This window comes from Pimephales promelas, chromosome 19 (genome assembly GCF_988280905.1).
Source record: "Pimephales promelas chromosome 19, fPimPro1.hap1.1, whole genome shotgun sequence".
Classification (NCBI taxonomy): Eukaryota; Metazoa; Chordata; class Actinopteri; order Cypriniformes; family Leuciscidae; genus Pimephales; species Pimephales promelas.
The window spans coordinates 19,322,939-19,344,245 of NC_142787.1; the positions used below are offsets into that span (position 1 = coordinate 19,322,939).

General features: G+C 36.3%; 5 protein-coding genes across 7 annotated transcripts; 1 reads left to right on the forward strand and 4 right to left on the reverse strand.

Annotated features, from left to right (window-relative positions):
- Positions 1 to 103: 103 nt before the first annotated feature.
- Positions 104 to 6,355, reverse strand: noc4l (nucleolar complex associated 4 homolog). The gene is made up of 15 exons (XM_039687884.2): positions 6,108 to 6,355; positions 5,886 to 6,006; positions 5,564 to 5,670; positions 3,846 to 3,953; positions 3,606 to 3,755; positions 3,386 to 3,488; positions 2,588 to 2,622; positions 2,438 to 2,488; positions 2,245 to 2,356; positions 1,933 to 1,993; positions 1,723 to 1,833; positions 1,444 to 1,607; positions 707 to 789; positions 456 to 569; positions 104 to 326 (listed from the first exon to the last, which is right to left on the reverse strand). Exons 1-15 carry the CDS (start codon positions 6,246 to 6,248, stop codon positions 210 to 212), a joined length of 1,578 nt encoding a protein of 525 aa, XP_039543818.2. The 5' UTR covers positions 6,249 to 6,355; the 3' UTR covers positions 104 to 209.
- A 1,078-nt stretch (positions 6,356 to 7,433) lies between these two features.
- LOC120490860 (uncharacterized) lies at positions 7,434 to 9,422 on the forward strand. The gene has a single exon (XM_039688355.2). It carries the CDS (start codon positions 7,853 to 7,855, stop codon positions 9,233 to 9,235), a length of 1,383 nt encoding a protein of 460 aa, XP_039544289.2. The 5' UTR covers positions 7,434 to 7,852; the 3' UTR covers positions 9,236 to 9,422.
- Positions 9,423 to 10,175: 753 nt separating this feature from the next.
- On the reverse strand, positions 10,176 to 16,769 carry LOC120490585 (ras-related C3 botulinum toxin substrate 1). Its single transcript, XM_089123574.1, is given in 6 exon segments — positions 10,176 to 10,959; positions 13,965 to 14,607; positions 14,807 to 14,966; positions 15,382 to 15,451; positions 15,453 to 15,653; positions 16,373 to 16,769. Coding segments are annotated over 5 exon segments (597 nt in total). The 5' UTR covers positions 16,408 to 16,769; the 3' UTR covers positions 10,176 to 10,959; positions 13,965 to 14,476.
- On the reverse strand, positions 10,843 to 14,422 carry LOC120490770 (SUN domain-containing protein 1). Its single transcript, XM_039688195.2, has 7 exons — positions 14,417 to 14,422; positions 13,965 to 14,168; positions 13,841 to 13,859; positions 12,337 to 12,452; positions 12,055 to 12,222; positions 11,279 to 11,371; positions 10,843 to 10,959 (listed from the first exon to the last, which is right to left on the reverse strand). The coding sequence occupies exons 1-7, from the start codon at positions 14,420 to 14,422 to the stop codon at positions 10,843 to 10,845; spliced, it is 723 nt and encodes a 240-aa protein (XP_039544129.2).
- Positions 16,770 to 17,437: 668 nt separating the features above from the next.
- On the reverse strand, positions 17,438 to 20,633 carry pus1 (pseudouridine synthase 1). Of its 3 annotated transcripts, none has more exons than XM_039688415.2 (6): positions 20,421 to 20,633; positions 20,122 to 20,339; positions 19,389 to 19,526; positions 18,979 to 19,081; positions 17,966 to 18,651; positions 17,438 to 17,598 (listed from the first exon to the last, which is right to left on the reverse strand). In XM_039688415.2, exons 2-6 carry the CDS (start codon positions 20,287 to 20,289, stop codon positions 17,566 to 17,568), a joined length of 1,128 nt encoding a protein of 375 aa, XP_039544349.2. In that variant the 5' UTR covers positions 20,290 to 20,339; positions 20,421 to 20,633; the 3' UTR covers positions 17,438 to 17,565. The 3 variants fall into 3 exon arrangements, with proteins under 3 accessions (XP_039544349.2, XP_039544348.2, XP_039544350.2); XM_039688414.2 differs by having other exon boundaries at positions 20,122 to 20,289; positions 20,421 to 20,631; XM_039688416.2 differs by having other exon boundaries at positions 20,122 to 20,330; positions 20,417 to 20,631.
- Positions 20,634 to 21,307: the final 674 nt, after the last annotated feature.

The following is a 21,307-nucleotide window of genomic DNA, read 5'->3' on the forward strand; positions in this document are numbered from 1 at the left end:
ACAGAATTTCAAAATTATTTTAATCCTTAAAGTAACTTAAATCACTTGTACTCTATACTCTGTACTCTGTATGTGAAAGCCCACAAAACATTCACCACAAGCGTATTCGTACAAATGTTTATTTCTTCAGACTGGGGAAAGCACTACCATAGTTGATACACAAAATATTTATACATAGAACAGATTTTGAAAATCACAAATAAGTGTGGCTACTCCAGAGTAAAGTGCACTCCAAGCACCTCTCTGGAGCTCCTCAGGAGCTCGGTGGCGGTGTCAAACTCCAGCGGTATCGTCTTCCTTTCAGCCTTGAGTTCTCGCTCCATTAGCTGCCATACAAAATGTGGAGGGCATAATGATTAGTTGAACAATTTTAAACTTACAACACAGGGCAAACACCACTATCAATATTCACGAATCATGTTCTAGTCGTTTATGGATAAAATTTTGCTAATTACCTCAAAAGTAGAGAGCTCTAACAACACACTGATGTCATCCTCCTGTTCAGAAAGAGGCTCATTGATCATCATGGCGGCCTTGGACACATCTGGATGGTAATGCTTCTGTAATGTCTAAAAAAAGATTTACCTTTTTTGATGGATAACTTTTTAGATATTCACAGGTTTGTGCATGGTGAGCCTGTCAATGTCAATAAAAAAGGACAGCTCCAAACAAGTAGCAATATGAGTTGTGTTGGATTTGGTCTTACCTTGATCTCCCACAGGCTGCTCTCCAGAGCATGACACTGAGCCGGATCTTTCTCTTCCATCACATATGGGTCATCGCAAGGCTCTGATTAAAATCATAGACAAAAACAATTATTATAATAAAGAAATGACAGTTTCTGTATTCCACCTTTTAAATTTTGGTTAAAATAAAGAGGATTGGTTAAATAAATAAATGTATAAATAAAAATGAACAAAAACAAAAATGAATTTATATTATTTAATCAAAATTGAATAATATATATAAAAATAATAAAAATCAGATACAATTCATATTTATTTAATTTTAACAAAAAATAATATATCTACACAAAAAATAGAAAATAAATAAAATTACACAAATTAACAAAATAATATATATATATATAGTAATACATACAAAATATGTATATATTTTACACAAATAAATGTCTACAAAATATTTTAAAATTTAAATAAACAAATTCAATTGAAATATGTAAACAACTAACAACATAAAAATACAAATCTACATAAATTAATCAGTATAAAAGTGAAATAAAGTAAATAAATAGCAAATAATACAAATAAAATAATTTAAAAAGTATATGTATATATATGTGTGTGTGATGAATAAATAAATGTATACATTTTAAATAAGTATGAAATAAATATGTGTTTATTTATAGCCAAATACTAACTGTTAAATAAATAAATATTTTAAATAAAAATACATAATTGGAAGATTCCATTAGCGAGATACCTTCTACAGCACTGGGTTTGTGGATGAGAACTTTGCATGAGGGGTGCCGGCGAATGAGATTACAGATGAATGGCAGAAGTATGAGGAGAGCTGTAGGCGGCGCTGTGAGAGACAGACGAGCGAGGCGCTTCACAAATGCTGCCACCAGGTAGACTGGCAGATGTCTGTCAGAGAGGTCAGAACATACGGGTTACAACTGTATTTAAGATAAAAACATGACACTGATAAACTGCTTCTATCGATCTTTAGTCAAAATAAAAGTGTTTAGATTGAACTTACGTTGAAGACAGGAAAATGTTTGCCAGGTGGAAAAAACGTGCTCTGTACTTGACATGAAAGATAGAGGGATCCAGCAGATTGTACAGCTTTTTATAAAAATCTGGGTAATCCCTACACAACAAAAACATATATGGATTTTTTTTTTTTTTTAAATATAAAGGTGTGGATATAGATCGATTTACCTGCCTTTTGAAATGGTTTAATACTTACAAATTATGTTCATGGATGAGGACAAACAAGCCGTTCAGAGCCAACAAACTGATCGCTCCACCTGAGTCAAACACAAACACAGATAAATGTCATAAAGGCTAAATAATTGTTAACTTTTCAGCTACAAGTTATTAGGCCTGTTACACTAAACCACCATTGTGAACAAAAACAAACAAAACAATTAACACTAAAGGAAGGAATAAAAACATACCGACCATCCAAAAGAAATCAAACACATGTTTTAATGAATGAAAATGCCATCACTGCACAAATAAAGTAAAACATTGATCTCCTGGTGCACCCTGAACTCACCAATGTCATAGGCAGCGGTCAGAAAGTCAATCATCATTGTGGGATCACCCATCTGTGGCAGTATAGATTCATGAAGGATGACCAGGATCTTCTTGTACATGCTGCTAGGTAACTATAGGAAACCCACAACACAGTCAAAAACATCAACACACGGAGAGCATAATGAGAATCTATAAAAAAAGGGTTCTTTTACCTTGTACTTGAGAAACACCAACCACATTTGCTCAAAAGCTCGTTTATGCTCCTGTATGAAAAATGAAGATATTTAGAATCCCAGAATGAACTTTGGACAGAATAAATATACATGCAGAAATGCTTAATTACATAATAAGAGTTTGATTACCTTTAATTTGGCTGCTTTCCAATCCTCATGTTTTTCTTATAAAATCATAGAAAATTATGAATATAAAATCATAGACACCATTTTTTTGTAGGTACAATACATTGTACATTTGTGGTCCAAAGATTGGAATAATTAATAGTTTTAATGTTTTTGAAAGATTTATCTTATGCTCACCAAGGCTACATTTATTTGATTAAAAATACAGCAAAAACAGTTCATTTTTAAATACCCGTTTTCTATTTTAATATGTTTTGATGTGTAATTTATTCATGTCCTCTGTGTCACATGATCCTTCAGAAAATCATTCTAATATGCTGATTTGCTACTCAATTATTATTGGCGATCAATTATTAATAATGGTTCTTATTATGCTGAAAACTTAAGTTGCCTGCTTAATATTTTTGTGGAAACTGTGATAAATTTTTTTCAGGATTCTTTGATAAAAATGTATTTGATTTAGAATCTTTTATAACATAATAAATATCTTGACTGTCACTTGAATCAATTAATGTGTCCTTGCTGAATAAAAGTATTAATTATCAGAATCAGTACAACTGTTTTCAAAATTGATGATAAAAGGAAATGTTTCTTGATCACCAAATCAGCATATTAGAATGATTTCTGAAGGATCATGTGACAATGACATCAGAGGAATAAATCTTATTTTAAAATTCTTATTTTTAAAATCAAGTTATTCTTAAACTGTAATAATATTTCACAATATTCCCGTTTTAACTGCATTTCTCATCAAATAAATGCATGCTCGGTGAGAATACGAGACTTAAAAAACAAACTTACTCTCTTGTTTGACAAGGAAATTTGTCATTTCTGATGCTTGGCTGGGTATGTTGATAGTTGAAAGGAGTGTGAACACATTATTCTGATATACAGGAATCACATCCTAAAAAATACAGATTAAATGATAAAATAAGCCTGTTTAACTGATGAAAATAGAATGTGGAAATAATTATGCAACCATTATAGAAAAAAATGGCTATGTAAACTAAACCACACTCACCCTTTTGTTTCTTCCCATAACTCTGGTTATGTTGTCTCGTACTGCACTCATGACGTAGTAGCGCACATCATCCTTCTCCATAAACTCTTGAAACCTGGAGATGAGCAGTGACATGTCCTCTTTCTCCGAGAGAAGATGCTTCACCAGGGCCTGTGAACATGAGAGCGAGACACTTTAGACACATATGGAGACAGTGAGAAACACGCAGCAATATCAGTTGTTGTTATAAATTAAACTGACCAGTATGAGCTCCCTGGGAAAGTTGTAGTGTTCACACCAGTCCAGGTTCTGGAGAGGGTGTTTGCCTTCCGCTGCAACAAACTTCATCAGGGCACAGAGGGACATCTCCTGAAAATATGAAAATAATAGAAATCAATATCACACTGTTACAGCGTTGCTATAGTGAACTAAAACCATTCAAATTCTTGGTAAATTAAATTTAGCTTAAATAATATAAAAAAGACAAACTTGAACAGAATACAGAAAGTTAAAGGTTAAAGTACCAAAATAACAAAAATAATGAAAGCTATATAGACACAATAACAAAAGAAAATAACACTAAAACAATAATTTACTAAAACAAACTAAACTTAAAATCAAGACAAAATTAAAGCTAGTGTGGTAGTTAATGCATATCTCATAGACATTTGTATTACACAGTAGTTGTATTACACATTTGTTTCTAATCCAACTTTCTGTATGTATGTATGTATATATATATATATATATATATATTAGGGGTGGAGCCGAATCCGAATACGGTATTCGGAAAGGCACAAATAATGTGTTTTTTACGAATACTTATTCCGAACAAATACTTAAAAATATATTTGTATTCGGGAACAAGAAATACTTTATATCAAAAAGCTGCGTTCCTCCGCAGTGCGCGAGTTGAGTGAGTGACGTTCAGGAAGAGGTGACTGACACAGGCTGCTCCACACAGCAACAGAGAGGGCTCGGCTGAGCGAAAAAATCACTTAACTGCATCACTATTTTTGTTGAATAGTTGTTTGTACCTTAACTAGGTTCCGGAGGCAGTTTATAACTTTCGGGAAGCGGAGTTTGATCGGGAGTATATTCCATTATTGACGTCTGCAGACGGGTGCTCTGCTGTTCGCTCTGTTTACGTAGCTCTGTTAGCTCGGTAACGGTAATTATTTGTTTCTTATATGGCTTGGTTGAATTCTAATGTAGAATGCGGTCTGTTATTATAACATGCCGCTGCTTATAAGTATAACACACCGTTGCCATGAAAAACAGAGCGTTGCCATGGATTCTAAATGTAGAGACAGAACGGACTATTTTTCTTCTTTAGCGGAGGCGATACAATCGTTTTTTAAATCCACAAACTCCTTTTTATATCCATATTTTGAGTCAAATTATTGATTTATTTGGTATAGCCATATAATAAGCGGGGTAATGTAGAGCGAGGCAGCGAATACAAAGCCTTCAGGCTTCGCGTCGGGCTCATAACCTCCTCACTATAAATTATCCCTAAACTTATTCTGTCTACTCAGCGTCCTCCACCGTGGTGTTGGGGTTCATAATGTTCACAATTGTATTTTATTAGTTGTTGGTTTAACCATGGTTCATGAGGTAATGGATGACTGCTATTTTCTTTTCAATGACTTTTCTTGTTACATGTTCATTGCTGGATTTATAGAAAAACATCAACCAATATTGCATATACATAATTATTAATGGATATAATTAAAGAATTCATACACTATAAAGTATTTTTAAAGATTTTTATGCCTATTTTGAATTTCACTCGAATACAAATACAAATACAAATACTTTTCCTCCCTGAACAAATACAAATACAGATACAAATACCGGCTGCTTTGCACACCCCTAATATATATATATATATATAGACATAAAAACTTTGAATAAAACCAAGTTCATTGACCAAGTTTATAAAAACTAAATCATGCAACTTGAATTAACTCACTCACCTTCACTTGGAAATCTTCATGGCCTATATTTTCCAGAAGTAGTTCCACACAACTGTTGTAACGGTGTCTCATAAATATATGGTACTTCTCTTCAGCACTGCGATCACCTGGAAAGAGACCCAAAGTACACACACACACACACACACACACACACACACACACACACACACACACACACACACACACACACACACACACACACACACACACACACACACACACACGATTTCCCCTTTGGTAAACTACATAGAAATACACTGGATAGCCAGATGTCCGTTCACTTTGCCCCTTGAGATAAATCACTAATAATAAGTTAGTTTACCATGCATGAGGTCCTCTTCTTTAGGCAGCTCACCAACATAGAGATCTCCTTTGTCTAACAACTCACAGAAAATCTTACTGCAAGCATTTGTGGCGAAAATGATTTCCTTTTCCTTCTCGGACTGCAAGTAGGAAAACAAATTGACGTTTATTGATTAAAATAATTTATAGAACTGAACCATGTCGAATTCAAGAGACTCCACTAATAATAATAATCACATACCTGTAAATATTCAATGACGTCGAATATGTCGTTAGCATGTTTCCTGTTTTGAATTATACGATCTGTTTTAGTATTTATATCTTTCTTATATGAAACCTGGCTGCTTTCTTCTTTCACGTTGCTGTCCCTGGACGGCGCCATTATTGTTGCTCTACTAAGTGTTGTCTAGAGTTGTGACGTTCGCGAACGAACCGATTCTTTTGAACGGCTCATAAACATGAACGATGGGAGCCGAGTCGCGGCTGGAGGGGAGCCGTTCTTTCTGTCGTTCTTTTTTCCTATGCGTGTTTTACACAGATGCACATCAATTACCTCCTCAGTTACAGGGGAAGGGGCGCCCAGCGCAGGGGTGATAGTTGTGCACGCGCGTGCATATTTTACGTTATCTTTTATAACCCTACGTGCCTATGTCATTGGGTAGGAGCGGAGCCAAAACTTGTGCACGCCGCCATCACATGGTTACTCCAGTTTTTTTTTTTAAAAAGCCATAAAGTAAGGAACTGCTTGTATTTATTTACATTGCATTTTGTGTTCATGTTAATGTTATTGTATCTAGGCCTACAGTATATATTTCCAACTTTAAATATTTTTTGTTTTTTATCAAAATGTTCTTGTGGTATTGTATGAAAAACATAAGTCAACAGCTTTACACATACACTCACTTTGTACTAAAGGTAAATACAAAATAGTGATGTCACATTCTAAGCAGAGGGATGTTGTGCAACCCTTTGAAATATAGCCCACACGTGACAAATGAGGTAATAATCAATATTTCAGAATAATTCAAACTCAGATATTGATGCGTGATATCTGAGTTTGAATTATTTGACTACAAATCTCACCTCATCATTCCTCCCAGTGATTATACTAAATATTTAAAAAGAGCCAAAAGAGCCATTCTTTTGAACGGCTCTTTGAAAGGAACGGATCGCCAAGATCCGGATCCCCTCAAAGAGCCATAAATCCCATCACTAGTGTTGTCGTGTTCCTGTCAAAGGGTGAGGTCGCCCCTAGTGGTCAGCTGGTGTCACCATGAAAAATTAATAAACTGGTAGAACAGCGATTATTCACGAACGTTCAATTCCAAATAATCATAAATTAATTTGAACTTTTTACTCACTCATTTACTCACGTTTTTTTTTTTAAAAAAATAAGTAAATGCCTAAAATAAGGTGTTGTCGAAAGCAGTTTGTCATAAGTAAGTCATATTTGTCACGTGACACCATATACTTTTTTTTATTGAACTTTTTCTTATTACAATAAACAAAGAAATCAAACAAAGAAAGAACGTATTGCCCATCAGGCTGGACATGGTTTGTGATTAGAGGCTATAAAACAATAGTAACATAACATGTAAAAAATTTATGTAACATCTCCCTTTAAATACTTGGTCAGTTCCAACGCAATTTTAGATTATTTATTTGAAAGAATTTAAAGAGCAGTTTCAAGTTGTATTGGTCAACTGGTCGAGGTTGATATGGGATTTAGAAAATAATTAGTACCCTAATAAGTAATTAATTATAAGTAATGTGTGTGTTTGAGCTGTCGGACTCTGAGCAGCTCCAGAAGCAGAGTTCTAACTGTGGTGACATCATAGAGAGATTTCGTCTTGGCAACTGTAAACACAAACTTTGACTTTTTCTGCTGTTGGTGTGATATTACTGCATAGATCGAACGACTTTTGAGACTTTCTGGCGAAATTGACGACGAATATTGAATTCAGCTGCAGCAATTCGGTGCCCACAATGGTGTTCGGTAAACTGTTTGGGTGTTTTGCTCACTTCTTGCACAGAAGAAAGACACCACCGAGAGAACAGCAGTATGCAGAGCAAGGAGTTGCGGCTGGACATAGCAGAGAAGATGGAGAAAAGAAAAGGAAGAAGAGAGAACGGAAGATCAAAAGGCCGGAGGTCAAACCTCTGCGTTCACCGATCACATCTTCCTTCTTAAAGCCACTAGAGGGAGAACTCCCAATGCTGCCGAGTGTCTCCGAACACCTCGCGCTACCTCGCTTCAAACCTCTGCCGGCAGTGACTAAACCATCCGTCTATCCTGAGAAACCAGTTCCAGCACCTGAGGATGAGTTAACCCTGCCATATTCTCAACTTCCTCCGCAAGTGGATTCTCCTAAACCATCGGTGGCTCCTTCATGTCCAGATGAGGTTGTTGTCTTCCGACACTCTTCCTCTAAGATGCATCCATTTGCTGTTCCTCCACGTCCCACTCCAGCACCTGAGGATGAGTTATCATCCCTGCCATTTTCTCCGCTTCCTCTGCAAGGGGATCTTCCTAAACTGTCTGCGGGTCCTTCATGTCCAGATGAGGTTGTTTCCTTACGACTCTCTTCCTCCCAGATGCACCCATTTGCTGTTCCTTCACGCCCCACTCCAGTACCTGATGCACTGTTCTCCATCCGACACTCTTCAACCCAAGTGCGTCCTGCAAAACCACAGATGGTTCCATTGGCGGTTCCTCCACGTCCCACTCCAGCACCTGATGAACTGTTCTCCATTCGGTGCCCTTCATCCCAAGTGCGTCCTCCCAAAGGACTTCCTCTGAGCCCCTCTCATGCACCTGATGATGTCGTTGCTCTGAGACGTCCTCCCAGCCGGAAGCCTCCGCTGTTCCCTTCTTCCCCGTTTGAGACACCTCGACAACTGTTTATTCTGGTTGACATCGAGGATGAGGAGAACGTGTACGTGGAGGACACAGGGAAGAGCATCCTGGCCAGTGACTTACAGTCTGAATGCTCCCTAACACCAACGGAGGCTGAAATCAAACCGAGGAAGATGATTGCTTGGTTGGAGAAAAACAGTGAGGTGCAGGAGGAAGCGTGGGCGAGTGAAGTGGAGGAGATCAAGCGATTTAAGGAAGAGGACCACCACAATGAAATGGGAGACTCCAAGGCCATACAAGGCTATTCGGATGAGGCGTCTCGGATCGATGAGCACATGAGGAGGCTCTTCTGTGTAGCCTCTCCTGACGGTCCCAAGAATGAGACCCAGCACAAGGTGAACGTCCAGAAGTGCAAAAGAAAAGTGCCACTTTTTCTGTTCAACTGGTTAGAGGAGAAGGCCAAGAAACGGGAGGAGAAGGAAAGAATCAAAGAAGCGAAGCGAAGAGATTAAGAGTTGCTGCTTGAACGGTCGTCATCCCTCCTCACCTTTAACCTGTGTATATAAACCCGTGTAAATAAACAATATTGCTAACTAAAAGTTGACTCTTCCTGACTATGAAAACATAAAACACGTGTAATATGAAGTGAATCAATTTGAACTAATTCGAATAAGCTAAAGGTTTACTTAGAACAGCAGCTGAGAGTGAATCATTCAATGCAGTTCATAACAGTGAAGTTCACAGATGTGGTCCTTCCAATCCATCACCTCTATGTTTATCTTGTCATGTTTCTTGTTGTTGGCAACAATTGCATCAGGCCTGCCTCAAATTAGGACTTCTTTTTTTTTACTATTAGATTTTAGTTTTAGACTTTAACTCTGTAAATCTTGGCATAAGAAATAATTGTTATTAATGATTTATTGAACCTTCAGACAAAACGGTGTAATTTTTTTTAAAGTGTCAGAAGTGTTTCATAATTTGATACATCAGGCTTTTATGTCAAAAATAATAAGGTGTTCACACTCCAGGAGAGAAACTGGTTTTATTCTGAGCCCCAAACTTTTGAAAAAAAGATATGGTGCTTTTCATGGCCAAAAAGTAAGATGAAATTCTTGAAATAGCCTGTAATGTAAATCAATGAGATATTATTAAATGTTTTTAATAACAGTATAGCAGACTACTTACATAACATGCAAATAAGTACCAGTTGTCACTATATTCCAAATAATGTCTCAGTAAGATCATATTATAATACTTCAAAAGGTCAACATTTAATGCAATGTTATACAATGCTAAAATGTAATTAACAACAAAAAAAGTTTATTGGTAAGTAAACCATAGTTGCTTCAATCCAGTTAATCTCCATCTTGAAATAATATACAATGTTTTCTTATATTTACTTTATATAAAAAAGAGATTTCACTGCAAAAAGCCACAACCTAAAGATGGACATCTTTACAATTCTACCAAAAGGCCTTTTATTTGCTTTCAAAAACAAACAAACAACAGAAGGCATTTAGTAGACCGTAAACAACAGGAGTTGAAGGATGATTTTAATGTTTCATTTTTGACGTGGAACAACATATTAGAAAGTCTCAGTTTAGTGCTTAACTCTTAGTGCAAGTCTACTGTTTATTAAACTAAAGACTGTTTAAAAATAATACATATGCTACACATAATTAAATCATAACTATTTATTTATTTTGTTGGCAGTGAAGTTTGCCACAAAGCAGAAAGACTTTATTTATCAGCACAAAATTGAACTTATAAACAAAATTTACATTTAGTCTAAAATACATTCTGCACTGGTTTGTTTGTAGAATTGTCATGCATTTTTTGCTGGTGAATTCTAACAGATATATTAAATAATAATAATAATAATAATAAATAAACCCTGATGACGGACAAAATTGGAAACAGTGTGATGCATCAGAATGAGACGAGTGCAAGTGCCGATTCTGACCTTGAGGCCTAACAGTACATGTACCAGCATGCAATCGTATATTAACTGTGTAGCTCTATGGCACATTATTTGTTTCTTAAGAGTGACTATTCCTCTTTTTTCCAGTGCATGAGTGACAAATTGTCAGGAGTTCATAATGTCCCAAGTGCCTGTAAGTCATTCATCAACAAGCTTCCCATGCACCCGGAAACGGTACACACAAGTGTATTCAGGATGACCCCAGTTAGACAGCACTCTCATCTCAATGATCTGAAAAGCTCTCGTCACCTCCTCCTTGAAGACAGAGATACAGAATTACAAGTTTAGGCAAGTGCCATCAAAATCCAAAAAAAGACTACAAATAAACACCGTCTCAACACCAGAGGTGGCTAAACTACTACTTTTTTTTTGTTGTAAATTTACATGCCCTTGTATTCTTTAATCTTTAAAGTAATGGACGAGTAAATTTCATAATTTTAATTTCCGGGGAAACTATTCCTTTAAAGCATCCGGCTCCATGACAGTCCATCAGCCAATCAGTTACGGCTTGATTTAATTATTATGACGCAACAGGCTGATTAAATGAATGAAATAACAAAATCACAATACTTACAGAGACCAAGAAGGTCTGAAGAGCATCTCCATCTTCTTCATAGACAAACTGTCCGAGCAACTGCCCCTCTTCCTGCTGCTCTTCATCAAGACCCTTTAAAAGAACAGAGACTTTCTTTTTACTTTGACTCCAAGTCATCCTTTGTCTAATATATTGAAAGTAGTCAGTCAGTGCTGGGTAGTAACTGCTTATATGTAACCTGGATTATGTAATCAGAGCCAAAATTTAAATGGTTGTAATTATGTAAGAATACAGTTACTTTTTTATTGAATTCATTATTAATTAATAATAAATGGCTACAAATTATTCTTTAAATTTTCCTTTATCAAAAGTTGTGTGGAATTGCACACAGATCAGCCACTAGTCAGGCTAGGCGACTATAAATAGTGAGCACAGCATAAAATATTAATCTTTAGAGAAAAAACCCCAAAAACATTATATTCAAATCAATGTTATAAACAAGTCCAGACAAAAGTCTCAATCTATTACATTACTAAATACAAATTACATTACCTTAAATGTGTAATGAAGTACAATTTGCAAATCTACCCAGCACTGTAGACATTTGAAAACCAGGAAACTTTATATAATAAAAAATAATAATTAAAAAAGGTTTGGGAAACTATGGATATCATTTCCTCCAGTGGATATACACTACTGGTCAGTTCAATCAAATAAATGCAGCCTTGCTGAACAAAAGATACTTTCAAAAACAAAACAATCAATTATCCCAAACAAATGAGTGGTAGTGTATTTTGTTCTAGTTTAGTACTTACATATACATTGAAGTCTCGTGGGGCACTGCAAATGTTTCCGGTGGGCGACAGGGATTTGGGAATATGATCCAGAGAAAAGGCTGTCGGCACGATCTTCATGGACAAGCCGATCACCAGATAACCATATGAACCTTTAAATGCCCAGCAGTTCCCAGGATGCACGTCTGGCTGTAGGGACAAATGGATGAAGAGAAACAGTGATAAATACAAGAGAAAGTGACCATTGGAAATCAAAGCTTGAGTTTACAAATGAATACATGTGAATTCTCCAAAGTTCCAGACCTGTATGACTACACGTGGTGACTGAGAGAAGTACCACAGCGGGAGGCCAAACAGACTCATCAGTGCTGTTTTGGTGTTGAAGGACTCTGAGCAACGAGTGCTTATGATGCTGCCTCCTACAGACACAAAGAAATGCAGATCTCATCACATTTAGGCTAGTATCATGCATTAGAAGTTCGGCCAACAGTCTGTGGGCGTGACATCTGAGGCTAAGGCATACAAAATGGGAAACACTTTCGAAGTAAACATGAGATTCAGTAGATATGTGATTGGTTGAATTCTACAGGCTTTCAAGGAGACGTGTATCGCGTGTCCGCCTGTCGTGACGGCAAGCCCCCTCATGGAATAAGAAGAGTTGTTCACAGCTGTGACAATGAGCGCTTATCATGACCAACTAAACCAACCAACTTTCATTAACTTTATATTTTCAAGCCACTAAACATAATGCTGAAGAAAGCTGCAATAGAGCCGTCAGTCTGAAGGACTTGATCGAACTGATGTGACATTACAAACAAAATCAGGGCAAAACAAACTTCATTTGAAGTCAGTTTTGAGAGTTCCAGAAAAGTTTGCTTTGGCTATTAAACACCTTTGTACTCCCATTGGCCCGTGGCGATTACATAATAGGTAGGTTTCCCAATCTCTAATTCGGTGCTGTACAGTCCTATGATAAGCGAAAAACTACTTAAAATCCACCCATAGTTAACATCATTACTATACCTCCAGATTCCAATGCATAGTCCACCAGACCAGTGCGGTCTTCAGAATAGAGTTTCATTGCATTGTTGACAACACTTGAAACATCTTATTAAAAACTGTTTCTTTCAATTAAGGAACATTTCTAAGATAAGAGCCTTGGTGTCAAAAGCCGAGTTGGAGATGATCATTCATGCTTTTATCTCATCTCGCTCAGACTATTGCAACAGTCTTTTTATTTGCCTTAATAAGAAGGATCTTGGTCATCTCCAGACTGTCCAAAATTCTGCTGCTAGGCTTTTAACCCACACGAGTAAAAGGGCACATATTACTCCAGTTTTAGCTTCACTTCATTGGTTACCAGTGAAACTTAGAATAAACTTCAAAATTTTGGTCCTAACTTTTAGAGCCCTACATCTCTGACCTGATACAGCTGCGTACATCCTCACGTAGTCTGAGATCAACAGGCCAGAGACTATTAGTTGTCCCCCTTTCACATTTTAAAACTAGGGGGGACCGTTCATTTCAAGTTGTTGCACCCAGGTTGTGGAACGCTTTGCCTCCTTCCATACTTGGAAGGATTGTGCGGAAAAATTTAAAAATCATCTGAAAACTCTGCTTTTTAAAGAGGCTTTTAACTAGATTGTAGGGTGGTTAGGCTGGTCTAATGTGTACGTATTGTTTATTTTATTTATTTTATTTTGTTTTGTGATGCAATGTATTTATGAGAGTTGTAAATGCTTTCTTTTGTTGTGAAGCACTTTGTGATCTTCATCTGAGAAAAGTGCTATACAAATAAATTAATTACTTACAATCAACTGTACATCCTGTGGAGAAAGAATTCAACAAAACACAAAAGCAGCATTACATATCCGACTATAATGGGTTACTTATTAATTAGCATTCTCAAAAACAAGTTCTCAAAAGCTTACTTTTTCAGAAAGGCCTGCCTCCCCTGTGGCTTGTAGTACAGTTTGAGTGATTGTCTCTTTAGAAGGCCTTGACTTGCCCTCCTCTACCTGAAGGGACAGGTTACCCAGAATGCTGCTCTCCAGCACACTGAGTGAAGCCTGCAGTTCAGTGGTGCTCACAAAGTGATCAGAGAGCCACTGCAGGAGAGATTCAGGAAGCTCCAGCTCCAGGAACAGAAAGGAGTATTTAGTTTCTTAACATCAAAATAAGGGGGAAAATAAAGAAAATCATTAGAAGGCAGCAGGAATTTCTTAATGTATGATGGGAAACAACTATGAATGCTGGTCCCATCCTTCAGAAGCAAATACTCAGGTGTCTTAACAGCTAGTTAGTGGTGTAATTCTAATTACAATGCAAGAGAGAGAAATATCTGTATGTTTCTTCCCCAAAACACATTTCCCATCATCCCTGCCTCCATTGTTCTCCTCTCAGGTGAGCTCAGATTGCAGTTGGTGCTGTCTGTGCAGTCAGTTCAGAAGATAAGACACCTCCTCTTTCTTTTCTTCACAGGAGGCGGGCACAGGACCGCACGGATGGCTTCATCGAACACCGTCTTAAGGCCGCGCTGTGTTAAGGCTGAGCACTCCAGGTACTTCACAGCTCCTGCAACCGAAACAAAAGAAAACTTAAAGTGGATCCAGACAGCTACGGCTTGGCGAAGTATACTCAACCGCGGATGAGCACTTTACAATTTAAAATGGAGATTTTGAATTGAAGATGAAATAAAATCGATGCAGCAATATCGTCAACCCAGCCCTAACATACACACGTGTAAAGAGCAGTGTATTATTGAAGTGCTGACCTATTTCTTTGGCCATAGCGAGGCCTTGAGGGTAGGTGATGGGAGTGAGCTTCTTCTCTTTCAACTTTTCAATGGTGTCCTTGTCGTCTCTCAGATCAAGCTTAGTCCCAACGAGAATTATGGGAGTGTTAGGGCAATGATGTCTGACCTCTGGATACCACTGTTGAGGGGAAAAAAAAAGCCACACGTTGAGCTTCCATTGAACACAAAATCATTCAATTGGTAGAGGAAATGTGCACAATATACATATGCTATATTCCAGAAATATTAACAGTATGCTAGTGTGCAATTTTCAAACCTAACCTATGTTTTAGCCGTGGATAAACACCACAGACTCATTACCAGCAACAGCAAATGTCATTTGTCACATTTTACAGATATAATAGTTTAAAAGAACCTTCTGTCTGCTTCATTACAGCATCAACATGCTATTTTGAGGCTTTAAAATCACATTTGCTCAATCTGTCAAGCCAGACGACTATTTTTAGAGCTTCTTCCTCTTTTCCATTCATTGTGATAATTTCGAAAGTCGTCTACATTGACTAAAAGAACAAAATATCCAAGGGCCTGCTTACCTTCGCACGGACGTTCTCAAATGAAGCTGGACTCACAAGAGAGAAACAGATCAAGAACACCCTGTATGATTCTCAATCTGCAGTACACAAAGGGAAAATATTTTAAAGAACAGTTGTTTGAAAGAAATGGTGGCGAGTAAATAATGACAATTTTCATTTTGGTTGAACTGTCCCTCAGGTTAAGAAAGAGGTCGCCTTACACAGTGGGAATGTACTCCCCAGGAAAAGCATTGGTGGTGTAGCTGATCAGAAGGCATGTTTTTCCCACAGCCCTGAGGGAAGAAATAAAACATCTCAAAAATCACCAATTACACATCTGATTGTGTGATATAAATTGATACCATCTTCTATATTTGCTTTTCAGCAAAACAATGATTCATATCCATATTAAAATGAACTAGGGCAAAACATTATTTTAAACATGACACTGCATATGAATAATAGAAGTGGGTTTGGTTGACTTTATCACTGCAGCACTCCCACACATTCAGAATGACAGCATTTGCTCAAGTATACTGTATGACGTAACATTTAAAGGAAAACTCTTAGGGAAGGGCTAAGGTTAGTTTAGCAACACCGTGCGAAAAACACTAATAAAACAGTTTGACTCAGTCCACAAGTACACGGACATTTAAAAGCTTAAGTCCAGAATCATTCACAAGTACTTTTCGCTGCTACATAGTGGAAAACAGATTTAATGAGCTATAACGTTATATATAAATGGGAACTTGTATTCGTCTTTGTAAGCTAACTTACCTCTCATATGTAAGTTAACTAACTTGTATAACTTAACGGTATACACATAGCAGTTCCATAGACGTGATTTTAAAATTTCTGTGAGCTAACGTTTCAACACGCACGAAAAGTTCCCAAATCAAAGGCCCTCAAGTTACCTAAACTCAAAACACAAGACAGCAAACCAAGAAACGGCTGATACCTGTAAAACATTATTCCAAGACAAATATAATACTGAAAAAATGGGAAAACTCACCCGTCCCCGACGACCACACACTTTATGGCCTGCATCTGTGTTCACTTAGCACGCTATCCCGCTAGCTTTATCTGTGAATGAATTAAGAAAAGCTGACCTGACCGGGATGACCCGTCCTCAAAATTCAACACGCACAAAACAACAGATGAGTCGATAAAAGTTGAGCGATAATGTGAATTTTCGCTAAAACTCGACGGAGTAAAGTTAGCTAGCCGACCGCATTCCAGCGCATTTACTTCTGTTGTTGCTGATCCAGTTAAACAAACAGCCACCACCCTAAAATCTCAGTCAGATCCCGGTCTACTACACACACGCGCACACACACATATCCCGACCCGTCCCAAACAATAAACACACTCTCTGCTGCCTCTTGGTGGACTGGAGCGGATCTACGTCTCACACTGTAACCGGGAACAATACAGTTAGTTCGATTATGAACATTATCAAAACTTTCATGCCTTGCATGATCGGAAGTAACTCTAGTTAATTTAATGCCTGATTCAATTCCAGTTAATGCTGTATAGACATCTAAGTTACTGAGTAAAGGAATTTTATTTAATTGTCTATTATTAAGTAGTCGGTCAAGGGCCAATTCTTTAATGCACTAAATTAAAAAGATGGCACGTTCTAGTCACAAATTAATGTCTTCAGCAAAGGAAAAAAGCCTTGACATTTGAATGTGACTCAATGGAGGAGACATCCATTCGCCCTCTAGAGGAAAACACGTGGTCAGGCATCACATTTACAAAAGTAAAATGCACGAAACCTTTATACAAGTGAAGAGTTCAGATGCAAAAGCCTCTAAGTGCCATTTTAAATTTTCTTCTAGAATGATCATTTTTATCAAGCTTGTATATTTAAGTTCAGTAATTTCACTTAAATGGCAATGATAAATACCTATTAATTGTTATTTAAGTGAAATTACTGAACTTAAATATACAAGTTTGATAAAAATCATCATTAAAGAAGAAAATTTCAAATGGCATTTAGAGGCTTTTGCATCTGAACTCTTCGTATTTTTGTTGTTGTTGCAAATACACATTAAAACTGTTCAACAACGAAAACTTCAAGACATAAAAAAATGTTTTATTTCAGAATTATCATTACAGTTTAAACTTTGGAACTGAATATTAGCACACAAGTAAAAACCAAAATAAAAGATCTAACAAAAAGAATGTCTTCGTCTCAGTGATTCAGTCTGATGCGTTTCCATCTTCGTCATCATCCTGAAAAACAAACAAACAAAAAAAAATGTTCAATGATCTCAGAGAGAAAAGTAGAGACAGAGCAACACTTGCTCACCAGCTACCCCAGGTTAAAAGTATTTCAAATATTGGATAATTATCCATAATTGTAAACACTTTACCCTGACATACCCAGAAAGTCAAACAATAAAACACAACATGAATATTTTTAGGTGAAAAAAAAGGAGATTTTATGTTAATAGAATTGTCATGCCAATAAAGGACAACTGAATTGAAATGAGAGCGAGAGAGTGATACATTTTATATAAATATAATATATAATATAAAAAAATAATAATAATAAAATCACACACACACACACACACACACACAGTTCAACAATACCCACTTTGTGCTCTTGGTTTCCTGTGGCTGTTGCTTCAAAATCATGGATATATAGCGTAGCCATCCAGTTCACCATGGACTTCTCCAGGAGCTCAGTCTCCACGATGCTCGGATAAATGTGCTTGTCCTTAAAAGCAGCGATGGCTTCTTCTTCATCAGTCCATTCCAGCGTCTCATGGATGCCATCTCCGCCAAAGCGTTTGTTGTAGCGGTCAAAGTGCACTCTCTCCAGCACTAATCCCAGCCCAGGAGCCTTGGGAATGTCAACTTTCTCCTCTCCCCAGCTCCTCTCGATCACCCCTTCATCCACATATCCTTTAACTACAGCGATCACAAGGCCGATCATCTTCCGGATCTGATGCATCATGAAGCTCTGGCCTCTCACTGTGATAACAGCAAACTCAGCTTCCTGTCTCACAAAGGGCTCTCCGCAGGACATGTGGGTGATGTAGCGCTTGGCGCTGGGGTCCCGAGGACCTTTTTGCGAAGTGAAATTGTGGAAGTTGTGGGTGCCTTTGTACAGGCCACACAAATGGTTGACCTTCTGAAGGGTCTCTGAACTCACACGGAATGACGTGTCCTCCTGGTTGTAGTCCTTCGGCGAGAAAGACACAGTAGGAAGCATGTAGGAATACGTTCTGGCATCGCAGTTGTTTTTGGAATTGAAGCCACCCGTGACTCTCTTGTATCCTGCAAATTTGAGAAAATGTAAATGTGATGCACAGTATTGATATTGTTAACTAAAACTACAACCATTAAAAATGGTTCTAAATATTAAAATAATATTGAAAATTAGACTAAAACTAAGATAAAAAAAAAAATATTAAACCTAAATAGAAATATATATAAACATGACAGTGCACATAGACTAAAGCAAAATTAAAATGAAAACTGAAAAAATGAAAATAAAACAGCACAATATTATTAATATATAAATGCAATAATAGTATATAAATGATACTAAAATAATACAGATTTCTAGGAAATACTGTATGTAAAGAAACCTCTAGGTTAGACCTAAAATTCTTATGTGAGATGGCAGATGAGCGTTGATTTTATCCAGGATGTTCTCAATCATCCACACCTTCAGAGACACGACTTGACCCGCAGCAGAAACACCCTGTCAATGCAATGACAAGAAATATAGCAAATATACTTCAAATAATATGTATGTAAGGGATTATGTAGAGCGAGGCGGTTGTTATAGCGAATACAACCCCTTCAGGATGATTCAAGACCCCTCCGCTTCACGTCAGCAAATCATTTTCAAAAGGTATCAAATCAGTTTTATAGTTTTATTCATTTTTAATGTCAGCTAACATTTATTTGATTGCAAGTAACAGAAACATTTTTATGTTTTTAAGCAATAACTATGATAACCCTGTCTATAATAATAATAATAAAATGCACTAGGTTAAAGTGTCCACCTTATCCGTTCGTGCACACCGCTGGAAAGACATCTTCTTCATGTCATCTCCATGGCCCTCGGGAATACAGCCAGCTCTGACAAGAGCAGCGACCAGCTCATCCTCAATGGTTCGGAACTGAGAGTTCTTTGCATTTCTCTGGATGAACAGGAGAAATATTAATACTCGGGACAGACAGCAATCAATGTACTACTAAGTAATTGATAACATTAGTTAATAGTGATTTAATTGCATTAAATAATGTATGAAGAGTTCAGATCCAAAAGTGCCATTTGAAATTTTCTTCTAGAATGATAATGATAAGAATGATAAAAGTTCAGTGATTTCACTTAAATGGCAATGCTAATTACCTATTAATTGTTATTTAAGTGAAATTACTGAACTTAAATATACAAGTTTTTGATAAAAATCATCATTAAAGAAGAAAATTTCAAATGGCATTTAGAGGCTTTTGCATCTGAACTCTTCGTATAGAACATAGGCCATTTCTAAAACAATGATGGATTTAACATCAACATTTTACGACTAATGTATGAAAAACTTGTCCATTTAAGTACTTGGGTCAGATCAAGAACAATTATGCAGTTTTATAATATTTATTTGAATTAATTAAATAAGCAGTTTCATCCATCCTTGTATCGTTTAATTATGATTTAATCACTCTGTTGAAGATATTAGTAGTAGAGTCACACCCCACACTGACAGCGATATATAAATCACTATCACAACTCACCTGCATCCCATAATAGCCTTTTCCTGAATATGCCATCAGCAGGGCCACTTTTTTCTTGGGGTATTTCTTCTCATCTTGGTCTGTTTTAAGCTTCTTGTCTTCATGTTCAGTCTCAACGAGCGGATCATCTGCTGGTCTTTTCAATGCTTTGATTGAATCCTCAGTCATCTTGCAGGATATGCAAAATACACGGGATTTTAATATTGGACCTGGCCACCCTGAAGAGCATTTCAAATTACGGTGAACACTAAAAGAACATTCATTAATTACATTACAGCAGAACGCATTAAGAAACGTACCTTTGATTTTGAGAAATGGGATAAATGACGTGATAAAATATGAATGATCCGACAAGACCTCAGCATGGCATTACAAACTCTCCAGTGAGGATCTAACAATTATCATTTGTACAACATCGGCATGATTTACAATAAATGTTATTAAACTAGACAAATTATTTCTGACAGCACTATCATCTATCTTCTCTGCAATAACTTATTTACTTCCCCTGTACCATGATGAATACACCCACGTGGAGTGGCTGAACTTTCACATCTCGCCGAATATCGCGTGAACTAAATTGGGTTGCCATGTTTTAAAAAAGTTGCTGAGAGGGGGGCCAAGTTTTTACAATTCCCTTCATATTCATAATATGTTGGCTACTCATTTCAAATATTGAATTAGAGTGAACACATTTATAGTTTGATTAAAATGTATGCAATTACATTTAACAACAAAATTAATAAATAATACATTAATACAACTAATTTATATTTCATATTTGTTATAGTTTAATTACAATGTATGCACTTTAGCACACACATTTAAATTAAATAAAAAATAAATACATAAACATTTAAATGTATAAAATTGATTTTATATAAAAAAATTAACAAATAATAATAAAATTATTTAATAAAATTAAATAAAAATAATATTAAATAAAATAATACATTTAAAATCTGAATTATATTTAATATTTAGGTAGTTTAATTAAAATGTGTAAAATATTAAAAGTTTAATTAAAATGTTTTTTTTTTAAATACATGAACTTTGGAATGTATAACATTTAATTTAATAAATAAATAAATAATATATTTAAAATCTAATTTATATGCAAGTAAAAGTTTAATTCAAATGCATTTAATTTAATAGATAAATTAACAATAAATATAAATTTACACTA